The 24,395-nt window shown below is 46.8% G+C and overlaps 1 protein-coding gene across 3 annotated transcripts in view; it reads left to right on the top strand.

Moving 5' to 3' along the window:
- Window positions 1-24,395, top strand: part of TRIM3 (tripartite motif containing 3) — a 551,630-nt gene that overhangs the window by 376,316 nt on the left and 150,919 nt on the right. For all 3 annotated transcript variants that reach the window (XM_069640490.1, XM_069640489.1, XM_069640491.1), the window contains exon 6: window positions 646-1,369. In XM_069640490.1, coding sequence (XP_069496591.1) covers window positions 646-1,369 — 724 coding nt within the window. The remainder of the gene's footprint in view (window positions 1-645; window positions 1,370-24,395) is intronic.

A 24,395-nucleotide genomic window follows, 5' to 3' on the forward strand; every position in this document is an offset into this window, starting at 1 on the left:
CCTTGTCTCTGCTTAAAGACAAGGAGTTGGTGAGCTTGGGTCGCAAGTGAGGAGGAGGGAAGTGGGACGTTTAACAAGTGACAAAGTAATATTGTTATTATACGCTGGGACTAGGAAAGTAAGGGTGGCACGCTACATTATCTTCCGCTTCCCCTGTTTGCATACCTCAGTCCCATTCCCTCCTTCCCAGTCCCCGCTCTATGTTGACTATGCAGAGGTCCTAGCCTGGTTGGTCCATGTGTTTGCGATCAATTGTTCTCTGACCCCTGACCTTGCTTCAGTCCTTATCAAATTTGTGCACATATACACGTCTAGTAGATGAAGACCATCCAGTCTGTGTCATTGGCCCGGTTTGCTGCCGAGTGCGGCATTGTAGACTCTACTTAAACTTCAGCTTTTTCATGGGGTGCGTTTTGACTTTGCTCCCTCTTGATTCTGTTTAACTTCTCACCTTCACCTCTCCTACTCCATCTCTTTCTTCCTTGTTCTTTCTTCGTCTGTTGGCCTCTTCCTAATTTCCTCTCGCTTGCTCTTTGCAATCTCTCATTAGCAAGGTGTTTTTTCCGTTTCTTCATGGATCTCTGCTTTTCTCGTCTATGCTGCTCTTTCGCCTTCCACTACTCACTTCTCTCACTATTTCTGCAGGTGCTGCAGGCCCAACTCGATACCCTGCGCCAAGGCCACGAGAACATCAAGAGCAGCTGCAGCTTCACCGAGCAGGCCCTGAACCACGGCACGGAGACGGAGGTCCTGCTGGTCAAGAAGCAGATGAGCGAACGGCTAAGCGAGCTGGCGAGCCAGCGGTTCCAGGAGCAGCCGCATGAGAATGACCAGCTGGACTACATTGTTGAGACGGACGGCGTCCGAAAGTCTATCCAGAATTTGGGCGTGCTGATCACCACCAACGCCATCGCCCACCAGACTGTGGCCACGGGCGAAGGCCTACGCCATGCCATTGTCGGGCAGCAGACCTCCGTCACAATTACGACCAAGGACAAGAGCGGTGAGCTGGTGAAAACTGGTAATGCCATCATTCACGCAGAGATTTCTGCTCCCGATGGTAGCTTTGTGGAAGGAGAAGTGGTGGACAATAAGAATGGCACCTACGAGTTGGTCTATACGCTGAAGCACGAAGGGGAGTTCGGCCTCTCGATACACCTCTATGACCAGCCCATCAGAGGCAGCCCTTTCCGCGTCAAGGCCGTGAAGCCCTCTGATATCCCCCAGTCACCCGATGACGTCAAGAGGAGGGTGAAGTCTCCCAGTAGCGGGCACATCCGTCAGAAGGCGGTCCGGCGCCCGTCCAGCATGTACAGTACCGGGAAGAAGAAGGAGAACCCCATTGAGGACGAGCTGATCTTCCGGGTGGGTGAGTAGTGGCAAAGCATTCCAGGAAGGGGAGTAGTCGTGAAAGGGAAATGAGTCACAGGAGAAAATACACAAAACAAGGAAGGAAGTCGCACCACAACCACATTTAAAGCTTCATGCATTTGATTTTTTTTTTTTTTAATTATCCATGGTCGATTATGGTAGGTTGTGAAAGAAGGAAGTGTTGTAACATTGCAGCCGAGAAAGAGATGAGTCACTAAGCCGGAAGTGGTATAACCCCACTGTCCAAGTGGGTTGTGAGCTGAGAGTCATAAAACAGGAAGTGAAATAACATGAGCACCCCCAGCGGGTGCTGGTGCCCATCAGGTTGCTCCAAACCCGGGCTGAATCTACCGATGCAACATGAATGCTCTGCGAACCCACCCTTCACCAGCGCTACCGTTTTCTTTCATCCCTGCCTCCCGACCCCAAAATCCAGCCCCTGAACGCCCTCCGACCCCACCAACTTACCTTAAATGGGCTCTTCTGCATGGCCCTTCAGCCCGCTGCGCTCCATCAGCATGGAAATGGAAGAGGTGCTCAGAGCGGAACCCCGCCCCGCCTTCCATTTCCATGGCAACTCTGACTCTCCAACGAATCAGCATGGGCGTTTTTTCAATTTTCTTTTCTAGTGCTATTAGAACCCTGAGGGCTTGCCTCAGGGTGCTAATAGCAATAATCCAGCTTTCTTTTGGCTTCATCGGCCAAGTAAGGGCACCGGGCCCGGCGTGGAGGCCCTCACTTCGCTTGGACCTGTAACTTGGGCCCTGAGACGTTACCGGTTGGTGAAGCCTGCAGAACGCAGAATTATTGCTTAGTCACAGTCGCGGATAAGATGGCTGTACGGATGGGATTTATAAATCGTGAACCTAGCGGGTAAGCAATGCAGTGCTGCACATGGGGGGGGAGGTGGGAGGGGATAGCGCACTCAGGTGGTCGACTGGGTTGCTGAGGTAGCCGGAATGGGTAGGCGAGGGCGGCAGTGCAGGGGTATTGGAGCGATTGGCCACATGTCCCTTTAAGGGTAGGATTTCAGGTCCATCTTGAAGTGTAGGATGGGGATGGCTCATCCTACTGATGGCCCTGGGAGGATAGCTCAGGGGCAACATGCTCACCTTGGAAGCAAGACGACACGGAGCAGCACAGGTTCGATCCCCGGGTCCGCGCTTAGAAACCTCTGGGTATTAAGCGCATTATTAATAACCTATCATATCATATGGCTCTGAGGGGAGCTACCTGGCAGGAAGTAAGGACACGTTACAATTCAGGTTTTAACCTCCGCCTAGAAAAGAGAAGGAATTAAACAGGATGCCAACCGTTTCCCTCAAACCACACACCGCAGAGCTGCCGGTAGCTTCTTAGGACGGGAGGTCTTGGAATTCCATGCTCAAGAGTTTGGAAATCATTCTGTATTTTTGAAATCCAAAATGGCCCCAGGTGTAACATTTTGGGAGTGAATTAATTTTGTGACGAAATCCTGAAAATCAATAGTTACATAAGAAGACGCAAATAATTCTCCTGCATTTTTTGAAGTTTGAGAACAAAAGTATTTGTATTTGTAAAAAGCCCAAATCTGGTAATCGTTGGTTTAGTGGAGGGAGGGCCCCTGTTAGATGCACAAAGAAAATAAAAATGCCATTATTATGCTTAAGAATACCTTTTTTTCCAATTTAATCTTTGAATCTTCCAGAGAACATTTACAGTAAACCTAAAGGGGTGAACTGATCAATTTTTGTTTACTAGTCATATCATTAAAAATCCAACATTTAACACTTCTATTTGAAAAGACCTCATTGTAAAGGTCTAAGCACCCTCTCCCGTGTGATTTCAGCTCCAGCCCTCTCCCTCCCCCGCCCAAACCAAAAGACAGACATACATACACACACACGCACCCACACACTTACCCGATCTCCTTGCCCTGCGCTTCCGGGTCCTGCAGAACCTGTCAAACTCTGTGCGCCCTTGTGTGTGGCAAGGGCGTGTAGCTTTTTCGTGAAAAGACCTTTTTACTTGGGACTCATTTAACGCATTCCCTCAACATAGATTCTCCCTCTCCTCATTTTTTAGATTACTCTGTTAGCCTCTGTAGCCGCGTCCGTCTCGCTGATGCACGTTATGCAGCCGCCTAGCCTATATTTTTAGCGAGGTGTGTGCCCTCGCTCCTGGACTCCTATTTCCTAAAATGTCTATACAATAGCCCACCCGACCTGCCCCCTCACCTCCCCTTTGAATTATGTTTATTTAGTTTTATTTATTATTTTTAAAGCGCTCACACAGCCCGCAGACCTCGAGGCCCGGTTACAGGAATGGTTGCGTAATAGTTTTTTAATTTTTTGTCTTAGTTGCGTATTTATAATGCGGCTTAAATACCCAGAGGTTTCTAAGCGCGGACCCGGGGATCGAACCTGTGTTGCTTCCAAGGCGTACACGTTGCCGCTGAGCTATCCTTCCCATCCGGGTTCCCTCCATGCCCCAGCACAGACATCTGTACCATAGGCACACCTGCATTCTACGGTCCCGCCAGGGCGTTCACCCGCAGCGCTTTGAGGCCATACTAAAGGGATAAAGGCGCTACACAAATGGCAAATTACATTACATATTTCGCACATACAGGGTACCATTCCGTCTCAATGTTTTGCCCCGTTTCATTAGCCCAACTCGTCAGCTTCTCCTACAGCTCCTCCGCTTTTCCCAAGCATTCTTGTTTGGTGGGAGGGGCATTTCTTTTCCAGCTTTGGACCGGGCAAGGTCCTGCCGCCAATGTTTAAGTATACTTCAATGGCTGGACACCTAGAGGGCATTCTTTAAACGCACTTCAATCCTTTCACTTCCGGTTCCTCTTTTCAGGTGGTTTGGTGCTTTTTATTGACTTAAAAACCTGCAAAAGTGACTTAACTGAAATACTCCCTGATAGGACAGTTCACAAAAAGGATATTTTTTGGGAGAAGCGTAGAATTCTAAGGCGTCGCATCACTGCACTGAACTACGGGGAACACCAATACGGTGCCAGTTCTAGAGTTCACCTTCTGTGTAGGAGAGTAAGTCACACAATTTCATGTCTTTTAATTAAGAAGGTATTGAGTTGTTTTGGAAGTCGGAATTCCTCCACACACAAACCTTAGGGAGTAAATTGCTTCCATAACAGATAGGTGGAAGACGGAACCTGCCCACCGTCTGAGAAGGAAACTAAAGGTAGGACAGACACTCCTCTTTAAGGGCCTGGCTCTGTAGAGTGCAGGGATCCGGCCAGACCTGCTGTCAGAAGGCAGCATGAAGGGAGTTTAGGTATATGCGTGCGACACCGCAGATGGAAGTTTTACTATGACCACACCACATATCTTTGAAGTAGGCTATTTTGCCTATTCTTCCTCTCATCCAACCCCCCCCCCCCCACACACACTTACAGAGCTAAGACCACACTAACTGGCCGCTGGTTCTGTTGTACGCCATGCCTGGGCGGCGTAATTCATTAGGACTAGTGTGTTCTAGCACCTTGAAGCATCTATTGTGCTCGATGTAATTACCAATTAATTACTTTGGACTCAATAACTGGCCAGACTCAAAGGAGATGTTAAAATACTGCGTTAATCTCAAGGAGTAATGCAGGATTAATAAACACTCATCAATTAGACTCATTCAAGATCACACTGTTTTATCATTTAGTTCAAACTTTTATAATACTGGATGCGTCATCTATAATGTCCTCCTATGTGGCAAACTCCAAAAACCTATTGAGGGGTGGGATTGGATTAGGGGCTCATATCTACTTATAGAAAATGTGCTAGTTAGTCTCTCATTGGTGGTCTCTTTTCTGTGAGAACCACCCAGAGCTACTTCTAATCACATGGTGTAGGGTACTCATCATAGCGGAAAATGTGGCAGTGAACTAATACTTTGCAACATTGTATGTAAAAGTGCATGGCAGGCTATTCTAATTGGTGGGCAACCAAAATCCAGCTTTGGACATTCGGCTTGCTAGCAGCACGTACATAGAAAAGAAACCCAGGTGGTTGGAGATAAGTCAGCTCTTCCTTTGTTTCCCAAATTAGGCCACCCTCTCATCGGTAGGCCTCTTGCCAGTGTCTTCAGTTTGAAGACTGACCATGCCACTCTGCACTGTCTCAGGACACTCGAGGGAGTGCATGTGCACCGCTATCTTAGCTCCAGGCCTAATAAATAGCCTTTGTGTGCGAGCTCCTCATCACATTGTGCATTTCGACGGTGCATTTAACATCCTTTGATTCAATGATGCTGGGTATAGTTCTCCTTGTAGCCTTTAGAGACTTGCTCATTCCACCTCACGCAGGCTTTTGCCTTCGTGGTTATTCAATATTTGGCATCAGTAAATGTTCTTATTCTCCCAATCTTTGGGAAATATGTCCTTGCACATGGTTTGCTTATTAGACTCCCTTTGTGCTTTTTCCTTCATCTCTCGAAGTAGCATCCTGGGTTTAAGCCAATGTACTTCCATATTTCGCATGGAAAACGGCTTCTTCAACAGGTTAAGACCCTGGGCTCGTATTTTGAGGCAGTTAGGTTGATTGACATGAGCCGTCGTCCATCTTGTTCTGATTGTAATCATAAACGTAAGCAAGCTTCTACGTATTCTTTCTACCTTGCGTTTCAGCGTATTTACAGTTATTGGCCAGTGAATATTTCATTCTTTGTATTCGTTAATGCTGCATCATGGAGTAAATGTTTCTCTTAGTGCTTCAGTTACATCGTCGTAAGTATTTTTCAATCGTTTCAGCATAGGGTCATATATCTTTTTTAGGACATTCTTTTGCTACTTTAAGAGTTTATTTAACATACATCCATGTCGTGTACCATTTTACTCATGGCTGCTTTTCAACAACTCTGCAAGGGACATCTTTCCTGGTAACTTTCCTCCACTGTTTCAACGTGAGGGCATCTTCTGAATGGCTGCCTGAGTGCAAATCGTTTTTCACATAGTCGACTGGGTATGGACATATCGCATAAACCTGTGCATGGGTTCCCAATTGTAGCCCTTCGTCCGTCATTCCAATAGTGCAGGGGTTAGGGGGCGGCGATCAAGGAGAATGTGTCCACCTGCTCCTCTACACTTTTGATGTTGTCCGGCCGACTACCACCTCATGTACAGTGGCGACCGTTAGCGAACGGTGCAGCCACCGTTTTGTGCTAAACTATGACTTGAAGCATTTACGAGTGTGTCTGCGAGTGACATTGTGTCGTGACATTTCATGTTATTGACTCCTTGCTTCAGTGTTATTGACTCCTTGCTGCAGTGGTGTGCATATTTTCGTTTTTTCATTTATTTCTAATGCGCACCAAACCCGAGGGTAACAGGGCGCTGCAGTAGGGAGATGCACAGCTTACAGGTAGGTCATGTTATTACAATCGAAGCAAGGTATACAGTATAATAACAGGTATGAATATAAAGTGAAATAAAGACAAGTGTACATATATACAATTCTGGTCCTGGAAAACAGTATATTTACAAGGAGAGCTAGGGCTGTGTAAATGGAAGTAGAGCAAACTAGTGGTCAGTGCAGTTTAGCAGGTTGATATAGTTTTTTCTAAAGTGTAAGTATGGTTGGTCTACTCTGAGCTTGTGTGGCAGGGAATTCCAGAGTTTAGCAGCCCTCACAGGGAAGCTATTACCGCCGATCTTGGTAAGTCTGGATCTCGGCACCACGAGGCAATTGGCATTACCAGCTCTTGTCGGCCTAAGGGTCATTCTTCTATTTAACCTGTCTGGGAGGTAGTTCGGGGCAGCATTGTTTAAAGCTTTATGGGTCAAGGAGACCGTTTTTAGCAAGATTTTATTGTGGGTGGAGAGCTATTCATATTGCCTTCTAGTAGCGAAGATATGTTCTCTTTTATTAATGCCTAGTTCAGATCTTAAGCCATTATTTAGAAGAGTTTGTAACCTCTGGATGATAGCTTTATTGGCGCCACTGTATAGAGCATTACAATAATCTAACCTCGATTGTACTAATGCGCTGGCCAAGATCATGCTCTGGCCAAGATCATGCAGCTGTTATTTGAGAGGAATGGTTTACTTGCCCTGATAAGCTTGCACGCGTAAACAGTAGTGGAAGCCAGTGATTTCGCTTGTTTGTCAAAGGACATGGTTGAATCAAGGTAAAAGCCAAGAGTTTTTACCTCCTTGGTTACTTTAATGACCTTTCCATCTATGGTAAATGTGGAGTATTCATGGTCTTATTTGTTAATGTTGGAGTGGGTACCCAGGATTATCAACTCTGTCTTCTCATCATTCAGGCATAGTCCGTGTGTGGCCATCCATGCCTGGATGATGATATATACCCTATTCACCAGCGCCAAATCCTTGCCATAATGCCCAGAAAGAGGGCGATCCTCTTGTGGGGATCCTGGTGGGCAGCAATTTGCATCAATGAACCTCTCGCGGTTGGTGGGCAAGTCTCTGGGAAAGAGGTTTGTACTTTTATCCAAGGCTCCAGAAAATATTTTGAAGTGCAAGTGTTTTTCTATCTGTGTTTTGAAGCTCACAGGAAAATGAGACTTGTCTCAAGGAAAATGAGGTTGACACAGTCCAGACTCCATGTGGGGTACAGGACTGTATATACATTTTCTCTCTGCTCTGTCCCTGTATGATACGCTGTTAATGATACCCTTCGGTACATGTATACATGCTGTATATTTTTGTAATTTACTGTAACTACTGCTTTTTGTAACATGTTTAAGAGTATGTGCCTGGTTGCCCCTGGGCTTCGTTTTTTTGCGCTTTATAAATAAAATAAAATCAAAATTACATTTTACAGAGAAAAAGACATTCCCTTTGCCAATGTTGGTAAAATACATTTAAACTCCAAAACCATTGTGTTGTTTTTTTGCCCCACTGCGCTTCGGGTATCACTGTTCTGAACATATGCATGGGGCTGTGTTATTGGAAGCGCGGGACATCCTATGTGTCTGGTGTTCCCTATTTTATGTTGTCCGTCCTTTTACTCGCTACTTTTTTGGTTCTGAGGGGCTAATTCTTTTCAGGGGAGTACCATGAATGGAAAGCATACAAGTCCTGCTTAGGGCATTTAGGCTTTCAATTAGCAGTGTTTACTCACTTCGCATGACGGAGGGCAAAAGTGCAGTGCCTTTGCACATTTTCCATCTACAGTGCAAATGACAGAAATTTGGCAGTGTGGAGCCACCTACGTATATGTCCACATGTAACGGCTCTCTGCCGCCAAATTACTTGTTGCTTTAACTTGAGCTCCAGAGTATTTTCCTGTATGCTGCTTATATTTAGGTTTGGTTCCAACTCAGTTATTTCTCGGCAGGAGCCCACCTTTCACACGTTCCATCAAAATGCGAACTATTTAGCTTCAAGTGTGCAGGCCCGGCAAGGAGGCAGATGTTATAAGAACATTGACCCAGAAGTGTCTGTTTACCATCCTGAGTAGATTTACACTGGCTTGCAGTGCCTGGGAGTGTTCTCTTCTCTAGAGGACCTCAGTGTCTGATGCTGCCAGCCCCGCATCGGGGTAGGTGGCACTGCTGTCATGCCAAATCAGTGGTCTAGGATGTGTGCCCAGGAAAGCAGTGGGTGATCTGGTGCATGGCTCTTCTCTAATTTCTCAGCTGATATAAGGGTTTGTGGCCCCCGTACACTGCGGGCAGCCGAATGCACTGGGGGCTCCTGTCTCTTGCACTGACGGTGCCTCCTCTCAGCTCCTCTGATGTTGCCCTTGTTTCTTGGAGTATAGACAGGGCTTCCGTCACCGCCTAAATATCCTTCCTCTGTCATTGCTTTGTTCTGCAATTTCCAGATGATGGTACTGTACAGGGATCTTCCGTTCCTGGCACTGCCTGTCACTTCCTTGAACACCACAGTGGCTATATAGAGACATCCAGTCCCCAGCACGGCCTGTCGCCTTCTCGGGACACCACTGAGGAAATAGACACCTCCAGACCCAGCACTGCCTGTCACTTCCTCGGTACACCACTGAGGGTATACAGACACCTCCAGTCCCAGCACTGCCTGTCACTTCCTCGGGACACCACTGAGGGTATAAAGTCACCTCCAGTGCCCAGCCCTGCCTGTCACTTCCCCGAGACACCATTGAGGATATACAGACACTTCCAGTGCCCAGTACTGCCCGTTACCTCCTCGGGACACCACTGAGGGTATACAGTCACCTCCAGACCCACCACTGCCTGTCACTTCCTCGAGACACCACTCAGGATGTACAGAAACCTCCAGCGCCCAGCACTGCCTCCTGTCACTTAGTCAGACACCACTGAGGGTATACAGACACCTCCAGTGCCCAGTACTGCCCGTCACCTCCTCGGGACACCACTGAGGATATACAGACGCCTCCAGTGCCCAGTACTGCCCGTCACTTCCTCGGGACACCACTGAGGATATACAGTCACCTCCAGTGCCCAGCATTGCATGTCACTTCCGAGGGGCACTGCTGATGATCTACAGACACCTCCAGTGCCCAGCACTGCCTGTCATCTCCGCATGACACCACTGAGGATATACAGACACCTCCAGACCCAGCACTGCCCGTCACCTCCTCGGGACACCACTGAGGATATACAGACACCTCAGTGCCCAGCACTGCCTGTCACCTCCGCGTGACACCACTGAGGATATACAGGCACCTCCAGACCCAGTGTTCAGGGAGGGGAGGAAGTTACTGACGGGCCCATAGGTCAGTACTCACCTTCCTGGGCTTGTAAGACAAGATAGCTGCACCATGTGAGGACAGGGGGTGCAGGATTCACATACTCCAGCACAAGTCAATAATGAGGACTCAGTAAGTTGGCAAAGGGAAGTCCGTTTAATGGCAAGTACATCAAACGGGGAAAACAAATGGAAATCAGCAGCGTTGCGATCACCTCTCTTGCCCCGACTTCCCCGAACTTCAGTTGAACAGCCACTTTTATGCATAAAACTCATCATCATTGACGTCTAACTTTACAAAAATCATCATGCAATATAATTGGTTAGGAAAGGTAACTTAAGTTTAGGTGCTATATCTGTATACGGTAACAGAGCATGTGGATTGGATAACTCTTATCGGGTGGGCGTCTATGTACAACCCTCTACATTACTCGTGATAGACGTCACTACAAGTACGACGTCTCATTGGTTCTACTGGCTATGGGACCCTAGATTACTTGGTCTATTGTGATTGGGCGGGTTACACCCCTAGACATAAATCCCCATTTTAATTAGCAGCATGCAGAATGGAAACCCAGGTGCCTGGTGTCCCAAGTTTCACCCTGCCTCCCTTCCATCAATCAGTATCTTTGGGCTATGTGTCAATTAGTTGGCTGGGTATGGCCTCGGGACTGTAGTCTCTTATCAGGAGAAGTTATGGCATCCTCGGGTTCTGGATGACATCAGGTGGTGGTGGTACTTCGCGCCTGGCAGGTCACGTGTCTGTTCACCATGAATCTGCTTCAGTTTCCAGCTTTTATTGTATTTAATTCTGCTTCGGCTCTGTCACCTGCCTCGGCCTCTCTTATCTTGACCTTCATGGGCGAGCTGGTATGCTCCGGAGCCTGATTCTTGCGAGTTGATGCTCTCCTCCCTTTCTCTGGCTGACCTCGGTTTCCTAGGCATGAGCCACTCTTTGTTGAGTTTCGATTCCGCTCATTCTCTTGCCTTTGGCTGGGTTTCGAAAACTTGGCCTGTCAGGCCTCTGGCCGCCTGGGTACATTTCTGCTTTTACAAAATGGAGTCACACTTGTATAATGTGCTTCTTGAGGTAGATATATAGTCGGCGCATGCCGCTTCTATTATTCTACTAAGCATTGCAAGCAGTATCGGTTTCTTAGCATCTTGCGTTTCAAGCCTATTTACACACGTTTAACAGGACGGTTGCTTCCATCTTGTCTCGTAGCACCGTTTCCTTATGTTTTAAAATTGTCTCTTCTCTGTGTCCATTACATGTATTTTCGTAGCTACTCGCACTGGCGTGCTTGTCTTCGATAGCCACTTTTGTTCATTTGCGAGTCTGTTCAGGCACTTATGTAATTTCTACTGGCCTTCCATTAAGGCTTTTGGGGTCTCTTCGTGGACCGCATGAAGGTACTCCTCATTTCGTATCAGCGGCTGGTATGGCTGTCTGATGGGGTACCACGCTGCCCAGGGTTGTTTTGTTATGGGCACTTCAACAGGCACGGATCTCCTAATATATACTGGGCAGAGTCCCAGTGCGGCTTTCTGTTGGTTCATTTTCTCTTCATATGTCACGCCCCTTGGCAGGTACCTTCCTGGCAGATCGAACTGAGGGGCAGGGGTGCAGGTCATGTCTGGAACCTCCTCTACACTCCCCCCTCTGGTCGGTTCATCGACCACTGCTTCTTCAATTTTTGTCTCCATTCCTCTTGATTCTTCAGTGTTTTGTTCATCATCTTCAGGGTTGGTACATGATGGCGTGAACATGTGTCTTTGGAGTCCACATTTTTATCACGCCTTTCAAACTTCCTGCTGTTTTGACATGTTCATCCTTGTTCCAGGTCATTAGCTGGCATTGTCCATTTGGACTGCAGTGAATCCATTTTCCTTCATACTTTCTTCGTTTCTTAGGGTATGCAAATTTGGTTCCTTCTGGCGCAAACTCACTGGCCTTCACAAAGTCCTTCATCTCTTCATCAGCTAGGTCTCCACCCTGGCTCTACATCGACCATAATCTTCATCCCAATGGCTTTCTTTGCTGTTTTCTGGCACACTGTGATGATTATTTTGATCACAAAGAAACCTAGTAGTATCATTACTAGCAGGGCTCCCAGAAACTTGAATATATCAGCCATCCATTGTGGGACCCATGAGAACAGGTTCCCAAGCCAGCTGTCATCGTCCACTTCATCCGTTTCATCAATCATTTGATTCTTTAGATTTGTCAACATGCTTATGGCCTCTGTGAGGGTTCCATTTTCTTCATCGTGAGATGGTATGAATGTGCAACATGATTCTCCAATTTTTGCACAAACACCTCCGTCCATTGCAGTGATCATGTCAAGCACATATCTGTTTTGGAGGGTCATCAGTCTGATTGCTCAGTTCTTCCTTGATCGCGTTGAATCCTTTTACAGTGGTGTTGATGGCCTGCAGTAATTCCCATATGGTTATCTGCAACCATTTAGTATTTGCTCCAACTTGGATGTGTGGCAAGAGTACTGTTGTGAATACTGATGAGGTGAGGCTAAAAAGCCTGTGTTCATATGGGATTGCATGGAATGGTTCCTTCGATTTGGTAGAAAAGTAATTCTCTCTCTTCATTCGGGATACTAGCTCCGCAGATCTCCTTTTCCTGAGGTGAGCATCTGCTTTTGGGAAGCTGACAATACTCTGGTCACTTTTTGGGATTACTAGTACAGGAACGTGGACGTTTATTATTGTGCATATAATAGTAATAATAATGCCTCCCCAGTTCTTCGGAAGTCTTATATATGCTTTGGATCCACACGCCCAGTAATGATCCATAATTACTGCAGTACCATGTACCATTCCTGGGGTGTCAAAGACTCGTCCACAGTTCTGGTTCTCCCCCATCTTCTTCGTACCATTGTTTCTGAAGCAGAACTTTGGGCTTTCCAGTGGTACTATCTGCAGGGGTCCTCCTCTGTCTTCGACCCATGTGAGTAATTTTGCGAGTTTTGGCCATAATGGCTTGCATCTGTTCCGTACTATGTTGATGGTAGGTTCGTATTGACCAATCACCATCCAGGCTCTGCAGATCACCACTCCCTTTTCCCATCCGTCTGGTGAAAGCACTGTCCCCCAAATCTGCATTTGGCCTCTTTTCTTCCAACTTCGAGCTTCCTCTGGAGTTTTTCCTTGAACGTTTAGCTTCTGATTCACTTCCCGTCTAATTTCAGCTCCCTTAACTCCAGGGTTCTCGTATCTGATTATGTGATTCTTAGTATGGGCTTTGTTTCTTGTCTTTATGTCCTGAACATAATCATCCTCGTCGGGGTCAGTTGCTTCTGTTGCCCATTTCAGGGAGGCATCATTGCCCATTAACTGGCCTCTAGTCTTGCACATTGCTACGTGTGACATATAGTGTGCTGTCTGGACATCAATTTCTACAGCCACAAAAATCTTGGATTTTCCCATACTTGTAGGGCAGGAGTACACAGACGAAGCATTCTCCTTCTGACTTCCTACTTCCTTCATGTGCTGGTACCATATGTTGTTTCCAAGATGGGCTGTGCTATCCAGGTAGTCGTTAAGTTCATTGGAATCTTCGTGAGGGCTTCTCTTGATTCTTAGCGTTCTTCTGTAGTTAGCTATGACTATGTCTCCGAATGCATCTGTGCTGCTTTTCCATTTTGGGTATCGGTGGGGCAGGCTGTCTTGACTGTATCGCTATGGTAGGAGAAGGCTTTGCGTTTCCTTTCCCTCCCTTTTGTAGCCTGTCGTCAGTTTCCCCTGACCACCATTTGTTTGCAAACTTCCCAACGTGGGGCTGTGTTGTGGGCTTGCGGCTTGTTGCTTGTGTTGGAACAGGTGTGCCTGCTGTCATAGTTTCTATAGTCCTGTTCTTCAGCTCCTCGTGCGGTTTCTTTGCTTGGGCTATGAATGGGAACAAAAACTTTATTAGCAACTGTGTCTTCTCTGTGAATTCTGTAGTGGCCATTTCTGTTCTTTTGAGGGATTTTGTTATTCCCTCAGTCTTTAGTATTTCAATTGGCTTTTCCTGGGCATTTCCCTTGTTTTCAGGAATCGATTGTTTGACAGGCAGTCCCTCCTTTTCTGCTCCCTTTGTCGGAAGCCTTGTAGCTATTGACACTTGCCCTTGTTTGTGTGCACTCTGTGTGTGGGTGCGTGCCCTGGTCAGTGCTACATTATCATTCATTTCTTGCTGTCCTTGTCTCATGCTTTTCTCCCCATTCATTACCTCATGTGTATACGTATCACTGCTAATTACATTCAATTTCAAATCATTTGCTCCATCATTAGCTTTTCTTGGAACTGGAATCACTATATATGGTCTAGGTGCTTTTGTATGACCCTGACGTTCATTATCCTGTGGTCGTACTGATAGTGGGACAATTCGCTCGCCATTAAAGAAAGCCGTTCTGATTGTTAATAATAGAAAAACAATAATAATCACTGTACAGATGCACATTATCGTTCGGAACGATGATTTGCAGCATTTTCTTCCAGGGATGTGGAGGCACCCTTCTGCTGGGGGTAGAACTACGTTACTGTTCTGGGCCCCCATTTCGATTAAATCCATTTTCAATTATTTATTCTTTTCGTGCTTTGATCTCACAGTTCAAAAGGTCTATTATTACTAAAGTCTCGAGTGCTTTTAAATGTCCCCCCTTTTGTGGGTAATGATGATAGTCTCTGGGTATGCAGCACAATTCTGTTCGCTAGACTATGGAAAAGGGCTAGGCTATCATCTCTGGTACATCACATTTATTTATGCGTATCTTTAGTAGGTGAGGTCCCAATGAGCGCCTCGAATTTGCCTTGGTCCTGAGGGCATGCTGGAAACGGTTCAATGCCAAAGAATAAAACAATGGAACTGCTACAAAATCACACAAAATTGAATGCTGAAAAAGTAAAAATAAAAACTGAAAGTGAACGTGTGGCAAAAATAGGAAAAACTGAGCTATACTCACAAAAATAGAGTTGTAAAAATAGGAACAAAAATAAAAATGAACATGTGGAAAAGGTAAACGAGTTAAAAGCGCAAAAATAAGATGTTGCAAAAATAGGAACAAAACATATAAAAGCAAAAGTGACCATATGAAAAAAAATAGAAAAAATGGGAAGTTTGAAGGAAAAGAAAAATAAGGTGGTGAAATTCTTGTTTGCTCCTTTTGTTCCGTCTCTCGGCGACACGTTGAAGAACAGTGTCTCTTTCCTCTGTCTGCTCCACGGCGGTAGGATGACGAAAGGTTCTATTTTGGATCTCCTCCTTCTAAGGCTCTCCTCAGCAGTGGATGTCCATAATTGCTTCTTAGTTGCGCTATGATGGCTCTCAGGTGCCTGTTTAATTGATTGTTCTTTACTGGGTCTCTGAGGAATGTGGATACGTCAACATTGTTGGGTCTACCCACTAGTTCTGGAAAGTTCTCAATGAGATGGAAAAAGACTTGGTATGCGTATCTGCTGTCTTCTGGTGTCAACGACATTAGCTCTTGTTTTCTAGTCTCTAGATCACAGGCCTTTCTTGCAGCGTGAACAGTCTTCGTCTCCTCGATCTGTCCCTCGGCGAAAGGTCTCACTGGATAGGAATTCTTGCTAGAAGTTGGACAGTTCCACTTGGAGCATTATACCATGGAGAAGTGTACCTATGTGTGGGGCGGTGGCCAGATCTCTAAGGAAGGTGATGACGTCAACATCTGCAGGCCTTCCTACCATTTCTGGATAGTCTGTGACTAGTCTGAGCATGACATTGTGGGCCAGCTAGGCATCTGCGGGTGACAGGGACATCTGCCTTGTTTTCTGGGTCCTGATCACAATCCTTTCTTTTGACGTGAACAGTTTTTACACTTTCCTGCTGCGTGGATTGCAACCACGTAGTTTAGTTTGTACCATACTTGGTTTAGGAATTTGTTGTTTCTTGGGTCTCTGATGAAGGTTAGGCTATCTGTGGTTCTCCCAACAGCTCCTGGGCACTCCTCTATGATTTGCAAAAATAGGGTGTAAGTCAGTTTATTGATGATCACTTGAGGCGGCAGCATTTGTCCTTATTCCCAGTACTCTGGCACTTCGGCAAAAGCCTCTGCTAGGACAGTCAGTAGTTGCTGTATTATCTTCCTGTTAGCTGGATTTTGGATGAAATCTGGCACACTTGTGTTTCTCCCTACGAGTGATGGATATGTCTCTAATACTAATCGGAAACAGGAAAGCACATCCTTTGTAATATTCTACTGGGGGAGACCATGAGTTTTGTGGCACAGTCTTGGTTCTGGTTGCTTCGGGATATTGTTTTTGGTTCTCAGGAATGTCTTACTTTCCGCTTATCAGAGTTTTAGGGTCTTTTCAGTGTTCAATGTGGCTCTAAACATTTATATGAGTAGCATTACTGTGGCTTTGGGTGCGCAATTCTCTTCTTTACCCTGTATCTTTGGCTGCACAGAGTGTTTGTTTTGTTGCTTTTATCCCTTTCAATGCTTAGGGGAAAAGTTCGGTGTAAAGTCAAGATTTTCACAAGAGCTCTTTTCGTCTTGTCTTTTCTGCTCATGCGTCCTTCTTCCTCGTCATGGATCTTGTCTGCACGTGCTGAGGTTCTTTCCCGTTGTCTGCAGATTCTTCACAGCTGGATGCAGCTGGAGGGCTTTCTCCTATGTAGGGTTTAATGACATTTAGGAAGATCCAGGCTCTTCTGCCCTTGAGCTTGACAGCGGACGGGGTGCAGTCCTCTACGTTGAAGGGACCATTGAAACTTGGCTCGTCCCACCTATTTCTTGTGTGGTTCTTCAACAATACTGTGTCACCAGGGAAGATGAGGGGTGCACAAAGGATTTGAGCTGTGCCTGCATCAGCACTTTCTGTTGCGTTTTGTGTTGTGCTGTCCCCTTTTCGTCGTTGCTGTAGCTGGGCTATAATGACAGAGGCACTGGATATCATACAGCTTAGGTCGTCCTGCATCTCTGTTCCCAGAACCTCCTTAGTCGGCTGGGCATCACATCTAGCTCTATCTCGGGGGGTAAGAGGGGTCCTCCTCCTTCTGCCTGTAACTATCTCGTGCGGCGTGAGATGATGGTCGGAGCCGGGTTGGTTCCGAAGTGCACACAATGCCAATGGTAGACAGTGCAGCCATCCCTTCTTTAATGTAAGCGTCAACTTGGCTATGCTCTCCTTAAGAAAACCGTTGATCTGTTCACATATCCCATTCCCCTCAGGATGATACGCCAACGAGAACTTGTGCTTTATACCAAGCAACAAGCTAATCTGTTCGAAAACTGAATTTACAAAGTGAGCCCCATTTTCTGATCTCATTACTTCGTACACCCCCCATCTAGGGAACACCTCCCTCACTAGGAACTTGGCAGCACAGGTAGCGTCGGGGTGTGTGCAGGGACCGGCTTCTATCATCTAGAGAATGGACACACCACCACAATTAAATACCTGTACCCATTGCACACTTGAATCATGTCGACATAGTCGATATGCAAGTGCTGGAATGGTCCATTTGGTCTGGGAATGATCCCTCTCACTACTTTTAATGTGTGCCCAGCGGTGAATTTCTGACAGATTATGCAGTTCACTATGAAAAATGCAACATGCTCTGTCAAATTTGGTGTGAACCAGTCTTCTGCGAGCATTGCAGCTAGGTTTTCTTTTGTCATGTGGATGGGGTAGTGAAGTTGTTCTAACGCTACCTTTAGGCGGGCGACAGGCATTACTGGTTTACCAGTGCTGTCTTGCCTCCACAACCCGTCAAAGGGGTTTAAAGAACACCCTCGACGCTTCCACAGATTTTTCTCCTCCTAAGGTGCCTCCCCCTGGAGCTCCATTAGCTGAATCTGCCCCATATTGCTATAGGCTTCTGGTGTGGCTTGCTCTACCATCATCCGCTCATGGGTACGTGCCACCACCACGTCCATGATTGTTTCGTTCCTAGATGCCATACGCTTGGCTTCCGTGTCCGCTTCATGATTTCCACGTGACACGAAATCTGTCCCCTTGGTGTGAGCGGTGCATTTCCCGACCGCTATGCCCACTGGGAGCTGCAGTGCTTTTATCAGCCTGTCCAATAAGGCTGCGTGCTGCACTGGCGTGCTGTCTGCTCGGCGGTAGCCCCTTCTCTTCCAGCACGCTAAGCCTGCGTGCACTATGGACGTCACATAGGTGGAGTCACTGTACACCATTACTTCCTGGTCTGCATGATTCTCAATGGCGAGCACCAGTGCCATTAGTTTGGCAGCCTGTGCTGAATAGTGAGATGGTATTCGTGCACTGACGAGTACTCGAAACTCCCCGTTCGCCAGGTGTTTCACCACAGCCATGCCTGTATACCATTATCCGTCTTCTTGGTCTATTCTCGAAGACCTGTCAATGAAGACGATCTCTCCACTCGCCAGGGCATTTTCTTTTACCCTGGGGATCTCATCATAGAATTCCTCATAGTTCGCAGAGTCGTGCATGGGTTCACCCTCTGTGACTGGCTCAGCCATGAACGTAGCAGGGTTTACAGTTTTACATTGCACTATTTTGATCAATGGATTAGAGATGATCACCTCATAGGTGGATGCTCTTTGAGACGTCAGTGTGCCCTTTGGCTTCTCTCGTATGGCGAACAGTGAGTGCTCAACATACAGTGTCATGGAGCACCCCATCACAATGGATGACGCCTTCTCGATGGCGAAAGCAGCAGCAGCTAGATTATGTTCGCATGGGAAGTGGCCCTTCATGACTGGGTCCAGATTCCCGCTGTGATACGCTAGGGGCTTATACCCCAGCGAGGTTCGCTGCGTGAGCACTGCCGTCATGAAATTACCATCGGTATGTGAGAACATGTAGAATTCCTCTGTATAATTAGGAATCCCGAGAACTGGGGCCTTACAAATTGCCCCCTTGAGTTCTGAAAACCCCTTTTCCATTGCCTCAGTCCACTCAATATCTTCCCTTGTCGCCTAAGCCTTTTTTAGGGCCTGAAGCAAGGGCTTGGTGTATGAGCTGTAGTCGAAGACCCATGCTCTGACGTAATTGCAAAGGCCTAAGAAGCTTTGCATTTATTTTATCGTGCGCGGCTTGGCCGTGTTCATGATAGCTTCAGCCCTCTCTGGGGTTACCTTCTTCCCCTCATGTGTAATCAGTTGCCCTATGTACAATACTTCTGGCTGACAGTACTGCAGCTTCTCCTTATCAACTTTGTATCCCTTCTCAGCCAGTATGGTTAGTAGCTGGACAGAGTCTTGCCTGCATTGCTCTTCAGTGGTGCTGCAGTTCAGAATGTCATCTACATACTGCAACACAACGCTGTCCACCGGACTATTGCTTAGGTCCATTTGCAGGACTATGTTGAAAATAGACGGGGATTCGCAGTACCTCTGTGGCAACCTCGTGCTTTTCAGGCGCATTTGTCTGAAAGTGAATAACATCAGGTCTTGTGAGTCACGGTGCAACGGGTTCGGGAAAAACGCATTCTTCAGATCGATCACCGTGAAATATTTCGCCTCAGTGGGTATGTTGCATAGGATTGTAGAGGGGTTCGGGACTAGAGGGAACTCGGTTTCAACAATATCGTTTAAGGCTCTTACATCTTGGATTAAACGCCAAGACCCTCCTTTTGATTTCTTGACAGGGTAAATCACTGTGTTACACGGCGATTCTGACGTCACAAGGATGCCCTGCTCCATCATGGCGAAGATTGTCTTCGCGATCCCTTCATCTGCCTCTCTGTCATGGGATAATGTCGCGCTCACGGTAAAATTGCTCCTGGCTTCAGTTTAATTTTCACTTCCCCTGCCCCCTTCAGGAGTCCTACATCGTAGGGTCCTGTTGTCCATTCTGTGGCAGGTACTTGAGCCATGTCGTCATCAAAGTATTCCGGACATACTAGTGCCAACATCATTCTCTGTGGCACCTCTTGTTTGATCATTTGTGCCCAAAATATGAGACTCACTTCCACCCTTGTCTCTTCTAGGTCAGGGTGTTCTTCGAACAGATCGTCATCGGTGACGTCAGTCACTCGGTATCCTTCTTCAATGGCGACAATCACACCCCATTGTCTGCCTTCATCATCACATCCTTTGACAAATACCACTTTCCCTCATACTGCGGCAGATTGCACCCTTAAAGGAAATACTTGTCCCTCCTCTTCGTGCATGGGTATTCTTGATCTGAATAGAAACTCATGTGGGGTTCTCATAGGTCTGTCCGTGAGGCCTGGCAATCCCGCCATAAGCGCCCAAACGCCATATGTGAAAACCTCTGGTTCTAGCGGTATAGCCCTCATTGCTGCACGTCCAGAGGATGCTGTGATCATTTCGCACGTGTTTAAATAATGCATTCCTGGAGTGGAGCGCACTATACCATTCTCGGTAAACGAGATGGTCTTGTTTAGTTTAGTCATCAGGTCCCGACCCAGAATATTTACTGGAGTCTGATGTGAATAGAATAGGGGTACATTCATTTTGCGCTCTCCCACTGAGACTGGGAGTGCGCCTGTAAAGGGAACTCTACTATGAGCTCCAGTGAAACTTTTGAGTATCTATAGCCGCGCCGGACAAGGAAAACTTGCCTTCTCGAATGCACGAGCACGTTGCACCCGTATCAACTAAGAAGAAATATTCTTTCCCCCCCTATGGTGACATTCACCCTTGGTTCCCTGTTAGGGTCTGGTGTCACTGATAGGATAGAACACATCAGAGTCCCCCGTGAGCTGTCCTATTTTATATATAAGTTCGGTCCACTGTATACTTGTTGATTTCCCCCAGTCCCAGGGTTAACGCCCCCTCCGGAGCCAGTGCCCTGTGACATTTGCGGTGGTGCCTGCTGGGGTTGTCCCTGCGGCAAGTTCCCCATGTTCGGTGGTTAAACCACTTGCTGTCCACCTTGCTGCAAGCCTAATGCCTGCGGCTGCACTGTGTAATTTTGTGCACCGCCCGGTTGCGGGACAGCAGGTTGATTCATCATGCCTGCCCCCATCCCTTGGTCATTTTGCCACATGCCTTGGCTTCTGCACATACACGCTACGTGTCCCATTATTCCACACAGCCAACACACTGGCGCTGGTCGGGCCAACTGTCCATCCGGCGTAGCTGGACTGCCCATCTGTGCATTCTGGAAGCCCCCTTAGACCTTCTGAAACCTCCTTGGTTACCTCGAAACCCTCCCTGATTATTCTGCCATCCTCTTCCCTGCGTTACCCTGATTATTCTGCAATGGGTTGGTCGCTTGTTGTGCGCTTGGCTCAGCTGGGCTGGTGAGCATGGCTCCCTCGAGAGCATATTTAGAGAGTTTCTTTTGAACTAGCTTTGCCTCCTCTCCCTTACGCGTTGCCTCTTTTTTCGATTCTTTTCTTGCAACATTCTACAGTAGTGTGCAATTGTCAACTGTATTTCGGCCCATGGTTTGGCTTCTAATTCTACCAATTTCTTTTGCTGCTTCTGCACCGGTTCAGGCAACCCTTGGCATAATATGTGGTGGAATACACGGAATGATTTCGTCCAAGACTCATGCGTTTCGAGCACCCACGCGTCCTGAAAATTCTGGATATAAATATAAATCAACGGATCCTCAAAATCTTTTATTTTCCGTGTCATTATAGCTCCCATATCGGACGTGTCTGGGTATAGCGTTCGAAGTGCTTTCCACACTAATGCTCTGCAGTTATTAAATGGTGCTCCGTCATGGGAGGTATCAGTTAAGGTTACCCGAGGATAGCCTGCCCGTTTCCATACATCATCTGCTCTTTCACCAAGTATAGAAATTAGGAGGACCTTAATATCCCCTATAGCTAAGGTGACACCCCCCGTCATTTTCTGTAACTCGTGTGTCCACTTTACGGCTCCCGATGTCAGCATTGGAAGCTTATTTTTAAGATTCTCTCGGTCCATGTGTGGCCATGGAATATGTTGTGGTCTTGCTCCCCCCTTTTCTATCAACGGGAATTGGAATACACAGTCCTCCTTCTCTTTCCCCATAGCTCTCTGGTCTATTGCTGGGGTGGCATTCCCGCCTTGCCGTCTAGCTGGCAATGCCCTTAGTCTATCTGCATAGGCAGGTGCTGACGCCTCCCACACGGGGGGGTGTTCCTTCATGACGGCCGGACTGCGCGGCAGACTTCGGTGCCCTACTTGTGGACCTGCTAGCGTCTGACCATCGTACCCCTCTGTCCCCTGGGGGCCGTTTTTCGCACGTCTCCCTTCTTTATATGCCACATCTTCCGTTTCCCCACCAGAGTCAGATTCTGAGTACTCCTAGTTTTGCCCAATTTCTAGCCTGTCTAGGGACAGTTCCCTGCTCCCACTACTTCGGGTGACATCCTCAGTGTCATAGAGCTGAGTGCTCTCTAAGCGCTCATCTTCCCTTCCCCCTTGGTAATCTAGTTCCATTCCCATCTCGTCATAGATTTTATCAATCGTTTCCCCGGTGCTTCTGGTGTCGATGTCGTCTTCAATATTACTCCCGCTTGTACTTACCGCATCGCTGCAAGGAAAGAATTCTTCTATGTCTTCCCATTCTACTGTAGGACTGGGTTTAATCACTTCCCGCTCCAAATATTCAAGATCCTGTGCCCTCTGTCTGTGCTTACATTCTATTTCCTCGTCTATTTCCTTTCGCTTTTTTTTGCTTCCTCCCTAGCCTTATCTACTTCCCTCATTCGTTCGTTTCTACGTTCTTTTGCTTTTCTACTTTCCTCCTCTTCCCGCTTTTTTACTTTTCTTTCGTGCACTCTCCTCTCTTCCTCTAACTTTAGCGTGTTCTGCCTGTACTTTTCATAGGCTGTGTATTGTGTGCGACTGAGCAGTATTCCTTGCTCTTCACAACATAGTTGTTCTCGTCTTAGCCTATCTATCTTTCTTGTCCTTTCATTCCTTACTTCCTTCTCCTTTCGTTGTGCTTCATCATTCCTTTCTCTCGCTCGTACCTCATCGCTTCCCTTTCCATCTAATTTCAATAGTATCTGCCCTCCCATCCATTTGTCTTTTGCGAATGCTAACTCATCACTTCCTTCCCGCTTCTTTCCCTCTCTCTTTCTCGAGAGATGCACTAGTCTGTGCCTGATCCTTTTTTCCACCATCACGTCTTTGCTTGTCCCTCGGGACTGCAAAGGCAAGATTACTCTCCTGTTCCCTCTCCTTGATCTCGTCACTACTGCACGTAGGTGACTCATATGCAGGGTTGTTATAACGCGTAGCTGCCTTTAGTTCTTTTAGTGGGTAAAGCCCTTCCGTTTTGCTCTCTTCGATGACTGGCTCATGCGGGGCTGGTGGCGCGGTAGGCGTCTCACACCCCTCCGTACATACATTTAATATCCAGTCTGTGCGTGGTTCTTCCACCTTTGTTTCTTCAAACATTTTCCATAACTCAAGGACAGCAAGACGTTTCTCTAGCTTCTTACCAGTATATGTGGCGTGTAGGAAGGTGGTCATGTGCTGTAAAACAGCCTTAGAAAGCGACCCGTTCTGTAGCCAAGGCATACACATCTTATTGGCGGTACCCTTAACCCACTCCTGGCTATATTTCTTCAGTTCTATTGCATGCTTGAGCAGTTGCTTGCATAAATGCGCAAGTGGGGTAACGTCCTCCATTCTTAATTTCGTCACCAACAAGATTTACACAGTTCTTTAATATTTCCACTAGTATGAGCGAGCACCACATAAGCAAGCTCCAATCCAATTTTTTCCCGCTAAATTTTGTACCAACAATTTACTTAAAATAATCAATTCAAAGGCTATTCTCTCTTAGTTACGAAATCGCGTAAAGCCAAAATGCATTTCAATCAATCATCAATACAATAATTTCACATTCGACATACAGAGGACATATATGACAGACGCTTGACAGACTAGACGGATGCCAGCTGGTCATACATATACCTGCCTTCTAATCAATACCCCACCATGGGATGTAAACAAACCCCTTTTGTGACGTCTTTAATCGTCACCGTAGCCTAAATTGTCCACCCACTTTGGGCTCTGGGTTCACGTTCCTTCTGACCACTCTTTAAAGCGCAGGAACAAGGCGAATCCTTAAGTTTTGCTCAGGTGCCCCCCTGGTATCCACTCTTTATTTCTTATGCTAGAATCATTAATCCCCTATATAAATACAGTCTTCTCTACTTCTACCTACTTTATTTTTTCTCCGCCACCCTCCGTTACCTTTCCCTTATTTACTCTAATGCCTACGAGACATTTGCCAAAGTAACGAGTTTGTTGTTTCACTCACCGATCGCATCTTTTCCTCTCTGGGACTTGGGGATCACCGCCCCTTCCTCTTCCTGCTTTTAAGGTTTTCGTCCGATCCGCTGCCTGTGGGAATGAGAAGGGTTATGCTTGGAAAGGCGGATTACTTCAGACCCACTGCAGACTTTTTAAACTTTTACTCTATCATTGTCCACGGGGAGCTTCTC

The sequence above is a fragment of the Ambystoma mexicanum genome, chromosome 7q, assembly GCF_040938575.1.
Source record: "Ambystoma mexicanum isolate Mex_15411 chromosome 7q, UKY_AmexF1_1, whole genome shotgun sequence".
NCBI lineage: Eukaryota > Metazoa > Chordata > Amphibia > Caudata > Ambystomatidae > Ambystoma > Ambystoma mexicanum.